Raw genomic sequence first — 9662 nt, forward strand, 5'->3', positions numbered from 1 at the left:
ATGTAGATCATTTGACCCTACTCTCAAGGGAATGAAGTTACCCTCTAGCTGGTACTATTTATTCACTTTCCATTTATTAAAGCTTTTACACTGGCTGGCAGTCAAGAAGCAGCATTTAGATTTGGGTGCAACTCCTACATAATCACTCTGTCAGTTTCAAGGAAGAGGAAATTTTTATTATAGAGGGAAAGGGGGAGATTCAAATTAGTTACTTTGACATTCAGAAGAGATACCCAGAAAAAGAGCAAGGCACTTCAAGTTGAGCATATTATGAGCTAATAATCTAGTGGAGAATTTTATGGAGGACAGCAATAATTTTCTATATTTAGAAATTTTCTATAAATAAGCTGCAAAAGCCTGTGGAAGCACTGCAGTAGTCCTTCAGTCACAGCCCTCTCCCCACAGCAGTATGCTGGACATCCAAAACATTTCACAGTAATGTCAGCAAGACACAAATACACATGGGAAACATCAAGCATGCAAACTTCTACATGTAAGTTGTCTGTAGATCTGCACTACAATGCAGGCCCCTTTGCATGTAGCTTTTACATCAAATCGAGCAAAAGCCTCAGTGAGCATGATTTAAATCAGTCCAGTGAAGGTACAGTAAGCTGGTTTACTTTAACAGATAATGTTCCTTGTTTCGTTCCCATTTTCATGGTATATACCTGCAAAAAGCCAATCAAGTGAGACAAAATCTCATAGAAAGGCAGCTTCAAGAATCATCTAAGCTGTTTGAGGGCTGATAACTCCAGACAATACTTGATGTTAGCCCATTGTTTTCTTGTCTCGTATACTCAGGCAGTGAATATTCTATAACTTTGTGCAGCTGACTGCGAATGCTGTGGCTTAAAAACTGATGCCTGCCAGGGTCACCAATCAGCACTTCAGTCTGGTGAATCCTGATGCACTTCTGCAGCCAGTGATGCAGACCATCAGCAAGCTGTTGATCATAAAACATATCTCCTAGAACTATGAGGTCCCAGTTGCCTGCCTCTGAATTAATGATGTTCTTAATGGTGATGGGGAAGGGATTCAGGTGGTTCAGTTCACAGTTCAAGATCATTGCCATTCCTGCAACTGAAGAAAAGTCAAAGGAAAATTGAAGTTACATTTTAGGATTCTGCCATTCAGCCCTTGTACATATTTCTGTGACACATCTTTCAGTTTCATCTCTTAAATGTGTTCATCCTATCTAGGGGGCTTCCACAGTTTTTATTATGAGTCAAAATCTAGCATGAAGTGATGACATTTTATCCTTATTACACCATGACACAGAATGGAAGAATTTTTCCTAGAATGGATACAAGTGGAAACCAATAATAGAATTGAAATAGAATACAATAACTACTTTAATCTATGGATATACTTCCTTCCTAACTAATGAATAATTAAATTATGAATAAACTGTATTCATAAATCAATTATGGAAAGACAAAGCCTAGAGGAAAAAGGCAAAATCTAGGCCCTGACATACATGAAAGTACAGGAAAATGCTGTGATCCTACAGAGAAGCCAACTTGCTGCTTGTGCTTGGAGTTCTCATCCAAACCAGATGGTGTATGGGCAACACTTGACGAAGTTTGCTGTTTGTTCTAGGGAGCTATAGAGATACACCTGGGCCAAGAGAGGCTGGTACAACCCAGCTTCCAGTACTGGCAAAACCCATTCCTCTTTTTAGCATTCTTAGGATTCTCTTTGGAAATTGAGTTTCTCCCAGATGGAGCAAAGAAAAGTCAGTGTTAAAGGTGCTTTAAAAATTAGTAAGTATCTTTACACAGAGATGAAAAAAAGCCTTACTAGGGTCAATGTCATTGGCAAGGACTTGGGATGCACCGCTCATCACAGCAGCTATTGCTGTTGCTCCACATCCACTTCCAAGATCCAGAACTGATCTCCCTTTAACCACATGTGGATTATCTAAAATATACCTGGAAAAAAAAAGCTGTTAAAGCAGTGAACAAGATCATGCAAATTTCTTAGGTTTACATTACACTGCATAAGACTTTTTTGCCAAACATGCAATGAAGTGTGGTACCTTAACACTATTCCACATGTGCAGCTGCCACAAAACTTCTTGTCTCAGCTGATATAAAATCAAGAACCATAATTTTTCTCCCATAGTGTCCTCCCAACCCATAAACAAGAAATTCAGCCAAGTAAGCAACATTTTATGTCAATCAGCTCCTTCTCTGACAGGTGAGCTTTTCTGTTAAGTAGACACAAACTGGTAAGTAGACACTTCTAGATAACTAGAATTCGTCAGAATGCATGAGAAATACTGAAGCAAGTATTTGTAGAAATTTAAACCAATCTGACTGAACAAACATGATGTGTTCATAGTGAATATGGTGCCCACCCACCAATCTGAAACACTGCTTATGCAACTGCTTGGAAGAAGAGGAATTTCTCCTCTTTCTTTTCCTGAGCCATGCAGATAGAGATGCAAATACTTTTGAGACTGCTTAGTGTTGTTCCTGAGTAGTAACAAGAAAACGAATAGAGATGTGGTGAGCAGAAAGGGTATCTTCATCTAATTGCTGACACCTGCCAAGAGAAATCCTGAAAAACCTTTATGCTGGAAGTGGAGAACTGACAGAAGGCAAGTAGTAGTTATTGTTAAATACTATTAATCACATTATAACCATTGCAGAGGGTTCAAAACTTTAACAATTGCCTTGAAATTCAGTTTGCTGCAGAGAGGAAAGCCCCAGGTGTCAGGGAGAAGAGCCCTGGGTGAAATTAATTACTGCAAACTGCCATAATTTTACTACCAATTTCCATAACTTCTTGTGAAGTAGAAATAAGAAGGGATTCTACATTTGTCTTATCTTCTGACAGGGAGAGTGATGGCTGACTTTTCACAGAGGGCTAGAGGTAACCACAGCTTTTGCAGTGGGACTCCAGTGCAGATAATTGTAACAAAAATGTTAAGACTGGTGTATACTGAGAATGGCTGGATGGAAATGTCTGGGCCTGAAACACCAGCAGGAATGGCACCAGCGGGCCTAGTAAGATTGTCAAATGCAGAACAGATGTTTAACAGCATCCCCCTAAGGCCATCACTCCCCTAAGGACAGCCCCTAGTTTACCACCAGGACCAAGGATAGTGTGGGATCTCCACAGAAGTGCTGTGTTTCTCCTTTCATGGGGCTCCGCTGGGATTTGGCATGGCTTTCCATTAGTGATTTGTGTAGGGCACAATGTGGCCCTAATGCCCAAATGCCTTGTTTCCAGCTGAGTGGTTACTGAGTTGCTGCTGCTGATTGTGGTGACTCAGGACAGCTGGATGCTGCTGTATCCCCTGGCTCAGTGTACACAGTGTCTCTGCCCTCCTGGGTTAATGAGGAATCTTGGATTACACCAAGAATAGCTTGAAATAGGAGACTTCTGATGCTATGGAAACAGCTGTGATAGGAGGACAGTTATGGAGGCAACCACATGTTTTTGTGCTCCCTTTTAACTCTTCCATATTATGCAACTGATTTCTGACATTTCTTAATACATCAAACCAGTGCATAAACAGCAAGAAAAGTAATGAAATGCCAGATAATTATTATTGCTACCCAAATATCTGAGCATACAAATAATATGATAATAAAATTAATAGATTAACTAATCTATTTTATTTACCCCATGTTTAGGAGCACTTTAGTTCATCTACATGGCATAGTCAGCTCATAATTTAACAGTAAGACTCATCTTTTACCTGGTCAAAACTGCCTTCTTATTTATGCTTTCTTGCAGAAAAACAGTAACGCCCCAGTTCAGATTCTTCCCTTTCATCTATGTGGGACTCTCTGACAGCTTGTTCTCTGCTGTAAAAATTAAGATTTTTTTTTTTCTGCTGTTTAAGTGAGAGATTTGATTTCACAAAATAAAAGAACTCTAGTTCTTGGGAATCAGGAACATTAAAAACATTTTGACAGTCAGTGGCCAAAATCAAAATGTGGCTTCTGATGTGACGAAAATCCACAAAAAGTCACAATAATAAGGCTGCTGAATCCTAGATGAGGAGAGTTATTCAGGCTAACCAGCACTCCAAGTGCATCAGCATTAAACTGCTTTTCTCAACAGACCACAGGCACATCCACACTCCTGTCTGTCTCCAACAAAAAAACCCATACACATTATGACAAAATAGCAATCCTCTTGTTTGGAGTGATAGAATCAAACAGCTCGCTAGGTTTTGATAACAACTGCACAGTGCTTCTATGGAGCCAAATTTAGCCCCATTGTCACACATGCATGGCCACTGATTGTAACAAATTTCTATTTAAAAGACACAAGTCATTTTACACAGCAGGTGCTGGAACTCGCTGCCAGCCAACAGAGATTGGGACACTCCAGTATAAGCAGAGGAGGATGGATAATGCACCCATAAGAGGCAAACACACATCATTAGGAACTGCTACAGAGCCACATCTGGCACACTGGACTTATCAGCTGTGGTGAATTTTGCTGCATACCTGGAGAGGGCTTGGCCTCCTGGCCAGTAAATTGCCCAGAAAGGGTCCCCATAAGGCCACAGGTCAGGTTTTTCTCTCCAGAACCTGCAGTGAGGGGTGAGGAGGCGCAGCCGGATCTCTGGTGTGAGATGCCCACTGTTGGTGACCTCGGTGTTCTCCTCCAAAAACGCTCTCACCTCAGGGTCCAGAGACTTGCCTGCGCTCCAGTGGCAGCAGCGCTTCCAGCACAGAGAGGGGCCTCCCCTCCTGCCTCTCCACACCTTGGCAAGGGTGTTCTGCCTGCCCAAGAGGAGGAGCCACTTCCAGCCATGGAAGGCCATGCTTCCCCAAGGACACCAGCCGTCCTCAGGAGAACTCAGAGCACAGCTTATCTGAAGCAAGTGATGAAGCTTGAAACAAACTCACAGGATGTAGTTTTTCATAGTGATGGGTGACAATTCCTGAAAGGAGAAAAGTGCTACGTAAGTGATGTTTGTTCAGTGACTTCAAGGCTTTGCACCACCAGGGACTTTAAGAAGAGGAGATCCCTGTGCTCTTGTGCCTTGCCCCTGTCCAGTTTTAAGTCTAAAAGAAGTGGTATTCAAGGAAGAAGCTATCAAGAGACCCATTCAGAAGAGTACTCTGAACTTATCCAGTGAGAAATGACCAGTTAGTGGAACAGCAATAGAGCAAAAAACTGAATGTGCAACCTTTTAACATCACTCTTCCCTGAAGATATACACACAGCAATCTACTCCCATTTAGGGTTCTTCCACTGAATCCTCATATTTTGCAGGAAGACTCTGGCATTGCAGGGCCTGTGGACATAGCAGTGGTTATCAGTAGGTTGGTTGAAGAGACACGATTAATTATCTGTTTCATAATGGTGATGAATCTTTATACAAAAGCATTTTTATAAAGGCAAGCAATTAAATTATTCCCTCTCTCTCCCTGAGATTTATCAATCTGCCAGCTCCAAAATTGACAAAAATAGGAAAAACTCCAAAAGTGATCTTAACCAGAGTTAATTCATTGCATTTCAGACTGTATTTTAAAGGACTGGTTAGTCTTATGGCACAATAGTCTCATGTGGATGCTGTCAGTTGTAGAAGAAAGCAGACCTCCATCCCTGTAGCTCACTCTGAGACACTATATAAACATGCTCCAAGCCGTCTAAAGAGAGAAACTGAATCCAACACATTTAAATTAAGTTTTTAAAAGGTGTTACATTCAGATTGGACAGCCTTGTCACACCACTCAAGATGTGTAGTCCACTTCACACAGGCAGTGAAGGAGAAGGAAAGATTGGTATGTCAGAGTTTAGATTCATTTAAGAATCAAGAGCATGGAGAGTGGAGAGCCACAGTACTGCATGGAGAGGCAAAGGGAGAGCCTCTCAGCACTTTATCACCAAACTTTCCTCACCTGCCTTCTCTTGCAGACCCTGGGCCTTTCCTATGCTGATCCTGCGAGTACACTCAGCAAGAAGTGGCCTGAAGGGAGAGCAGCTGTTTTCCAGCCTCCCTGCTTAGATCTCCTTCACCATCCATTAGTATTTCCATACATTTTATTCCTTCTTCACCTTGCTCTCTCATTTCTTTTCAATAACTCAGACTTCCTTGCTTCAGGGCAGAGCTTTTGAACCTCCCCTGAAACTGGCAACCAGAGAAGCATTTCAGGCCTGTGCTTCCACAATAGCAAGACTGCAAGTACAAACAAACAAGAAACAGAACTCTATTGCTTTCTCTCTTCTGCAGTGGTTTTCACAAACCAGCAGAATAATGTGTGAAGAAAAACAACTTTCATCCCAGCCCTAATGATTTTTCACAACAAAAGAATCATGGACAACTTCAAGCTGTGCAGGTTGTCCTTAAAATTAGACAAAGGGACAACAGGAAGAATATGCCAGTGAAAAGAGTCTTAACACTTTGCATTTAATTAGAACAGTTTTTCTTTATTTGTCTATATCTTTAGAAAAAAAGTCATACATGTTTAGTGGTATTTTTGTTGTGTGCTGGCCTCTGCTTTAAGTACTAGCTTTAGTTTCATCACTTACTAAAACGTTAAGCTGTGAACTTCACACTCTGCTATTTAGGCTGATACTCCCACTAAATCTTTGTTTAAATCATTGGCTAAAGGCTTAATGTTTCTATTACAAATAAATACACACGATCAAACATTTTGCATTTTTCCACACTGGAGAATGCCATTCAGCAGAGTCCACGTAATTAATGAATGCAATTAGCAAATGCTTTCCTTCTTGAAGGCAGAGCTCTATAATCTTCATCTGCCTTAGGGAAGCATGATGGTAACTGCAATCAATTGAGAGATAAATCTTGTCAGCAAATGCTGTATGCTGGCTTTTCTCCACGAATTGCTGCAAATTAGCAGGGCTGAGATCCTGTCGCGTTTATTTTGCATAGCCTGTCATGATGGTTACTCTCCTGAAATTAATCGTCAGTACCTGCCAAGAGCTCAGTGCTTAAGATGCCAAACTGAGCTTAAATGCTTAGTGAGGGAAAGCATTGGGATGGACACTGTGTTTGACACTCCTGGCCCGTCCATCTTACAGGGAATAAAAACAGGATGGATATCCCTGTGTTTGACACTCCTGGCCCATCCATCTTACAGGGAATAAAACCAGGATGGGTAACAGGATGGATATCCTTGAGTTTGACACTCCTGGCCTGTCCATCTTACAGGGAATAAAATGAGAATGGATAATAGGATGGATATCCCTGTGTTTGACACTCCTGGCCCATCCATCTTACACGGAATAAAATCAGCGTGGATATCCTTGCATTTGACACTACCAGCCTGCCCGTCTTACTATAAATCAGTGGACGAGTAGAACTTGGACCAGAAGACAAAACGTAGCAAAACACGTAAGAAAAACCTCACCTCCCCCACTCCAAAAAAAAAACAACCCCGAAACCCTAAACAAAACCGCAATTTCTATGAAATTTAAGCTCTGGGGGGTTTGTTTTGCTTTTTTTTAGGCAGCAAGAGCCGTCCAAAGCCCAGCCACCCCGCCCCACCTTGCCCTCGGGGGATGCCAGCCCTCCCCACTCCCGCCCGGCGAGGGAGGCAAACCGGGGCCGCCCCGCCGCCATCGCCGCCCGGCCCGCCCGGCAAAGCGGCCGCAGGGCTCGGCAGCACGGGCAGCTCCCGGCCGGGGAGGGGGCAGCCGGGCCCGCTGCCCGGCCGGCCCGGCCCCACGTACCTGCTGCTGGCGCCGCCGCCGCGCCGGGGCCGGGCCGCGCTCCCGCCCGCCCGCCCGCCCGCCCTTAAAGCGGCCGCGCCTCCGCTGCAGCTCGGGCCGCTTCTCCTTCCCGTCCTGCGGCGCCTGCCCCGCTCCGAGTCCGCACCCTGCTCGGGGCCTGCGCTTGCTCCGCTCCCAGTGCCTTTGAGAGGCTTTTCTCAGAGGCGTGCGCCAATGCGAGCTAGCCCTGCGTTTGAAAACGTTGATAAAAATGCACGCGGGGAAAGCAGCGATAACGCACGTCCCAGCTGAACGGCGGGGGGAAGGAGGGGGTTTTTCCCCTTCGTACATCAGATCAGGGGCGCTGTCAATCCGGTGTGGCCCAGGGGAAGCTCTCCAGCCTCTCGGAGACAGCAGCAGCTACCGCAGCGCCCGGTGCCGGCTCTGCCCCTCGGGCAAGCGGGACCTCTGTCCGCTCCTCTGCCGCTCCCGTCCCGCCTGCTCCATCCTCAAAGATCCCTTCGCTTCTTTCCCCAGACCCTCTCCGGCGTGGACAGGAGAGAGGGGGCTTCCCGTGTCCTTGCTGTCCCTCAGGAGGGCACAGCTCAGTGGCAGGAAAGACACACCTACACCTACGAACGCTGGTGTTCCCTCCGAAACCTCGAAGTGGCCGCATTTTCACGTGGCAGTGACTGGGACACACTGGCGTGGGACAAGGCACAAAACCCCCCTGTATCCCCTCCAATTCCCCAGTTTCTGAGGTTTACAGAGATCTTCCCTAACGGGCTCACTTCCCTTTGAGACCCCGGAGATTCCCCAACAGCTCCCACCTAGTCGCTGCTCCATCTCCAGTCCCATCTGCTGGGATTTAGGCAATACGAGCAGCTTCTAAAGGTTCTCTACCTTCCCGGTGGGACAAAGCACACCAAATTTCTCGCGCTGCGTTTTATGAAAGACTTCTGTGCATTGCCTGAGGTGATGATTCTGCAGCCCTTGGGGTACCAGGGGTTTAAACCGGGCGATCCCTGAGCCCAAGCCTGGGTCTGCCCAAATCGCTGAGGTTACGAGGCCATCTAGTGATCTGCGAGCTTGTTACAATTAAAATGTACTCTCCAGGGTCGGAAAGCTGCTTGTAAACCAGGATCTCTTCTTTAAATGCGGGTGATCCGCAGCCTCCCGAGAGAAGTTGACCCCTGCGTGTTGGGCTGTAGAGTGACCAGACAGAAGCTGATGTCCTCCGGCCACACGAAGGAGCCTGGAATCCACAGACATGTTAAACTACAGGGATACTTGCATGCCTTTTACTCTTCTGAAGCAGGACCCACACTCAGTCTTTTTAGAAATGACCCCTTGAATGGTATAAATGTGGACCTCCGTGTCTTATTTGGTGTGGATCAAAGAAATTATTTATTTAATGTGGCCATTATTTCTTGGAGCCCCTAGGGGAACTGTGAATTTCCAAAGGTCTTTCAGCAGCTCTTGCTGGTACGTCTCCAAGAAGGGAGGTATTGAAAACACTCACAGCACCCAAAATTGTGAATAAAGCATATATTTTGAAATAAAAATTGTGAATAAAACATGGGGGTTTGTGCCCTCTAGATACTCACCACCATGCTAGGAATAAAGAACTTGGTAATGCTAGCAACATCAGCTCAGGATGTCATGTAAGATATAGTGCCAGGATACTGACAGGTGATAATACAGCTCTTCCTTGCACATTTTATTTTATGCCTTACATGGTTCTCATGGAAGCTTTTACACATAGATCACCAGCCTCTTTGATTGATGTTTTAACAAGTATCTCCTCAGATCTAGTTTTTCTGAACTCCTGATACATGACTTTACTTAGTAGCTATATGAACCTCAGTCAAGTCACTGCTGTCTAATACAGACCAACATCACACTTGAAACGGCAGTTCAAAAGGATAGAATCATAAAACCACAGAGTGGCTTGTGTTGGAAGGGACCTTAAAGATCATCTAGTTCCAGCCTCTCAAAGAAGTCTGGCTGCT

The 9662-nt window shown here is 44.7% G+C and overlaps 1 protein-coding gene across 5 annotated transcripts; it reads right to left on the minus strand.

The window, feature by feature from the left end:
• Positions 1 to 154: 154 nt before the first annotated feature.
• On the minus strand, positions 155 to 7814 carry ETFBKMT (electron transfer flavoprotein subunit beta lysine methyltransferase). Of its 5 annotated transcripts, XM_085569549.1 has the most exons (6): positions 7672 to 7752; positions 5874 to 6103; positions 5159 to 5266; positions 4470 to 4909; positions 1801 to 1931; positions 155 to 1080 (listed from the first exon to the last, which is right to left on the minus strand). In XM_085569549.1, the coding sequence occupies exons 4-6, from the start codon at positions 4787 to 4789 to the stop codon at positions 716 to 718; spliced, it is 816 nt and encodes a 271-aa protein (XP_085425675.1). In that variant the 5' UTR covers positions 4790 to 4909; positions 5159 to 5266; positions 5874 to 6103; positions 7672 to 7752; the 3' UTR covers positions 155 to 715. The 5 variants fall into 5 exon arrangements, with proteins under 5 accessions (XP_085425675.1, XP_085425676.1, XP_085425674.1 ...); XM_085569550.1 differs by lacking the exon at positions 5159 to 5266; XM_085569548.1 differs by lacking the exon at positions 7672 to 7752 and having other exon boundaries at positions 5874 to 6151.
• Positions 7815 to 9662: the final 1848 nt, after the last annotated feature.

This window comes from Lonchura striata, chromosome 1A (assembly GCF_050655825.1).
Source record: "Lonchura striata isolate lonStrDom1 chromosome 1A, ASM5065582v1, whole genome shotgun sequence".
NCBI classification, from domain to species: domain Eukaryota; kingdom Metazoa; phylum Chordata; class Aves; order Passeriformes; family Estrildidae; genus Lonchura; species Lonchura striata.

Excerpts from the sequence above, each read along its gene's own strand:
- ETFBKMT (XM_021539996.3), bottom strand. The coding sequence starts at position 4,789 with ATGGCCTTCCATGGCTGGAAGTGGCTCCTCCTCTTGGGCAGGCAGAAC. Across the intron at positions 1,932-4,469 it reads GGAGGCCAAGCCCTCTCCAG|GTATATTTTAGATAATCCAC; the intron begins GTATGCAGCAAA and ends TTTTTTTTCCAG. Across the intron at positions 1,081-1,800 it reads TGCCAATGACATTGACCCTA|TTGCAGGAATGGCAATGATC; the intron begins GTAAGGCTTTTT and ends ACTTTTCTTCAG.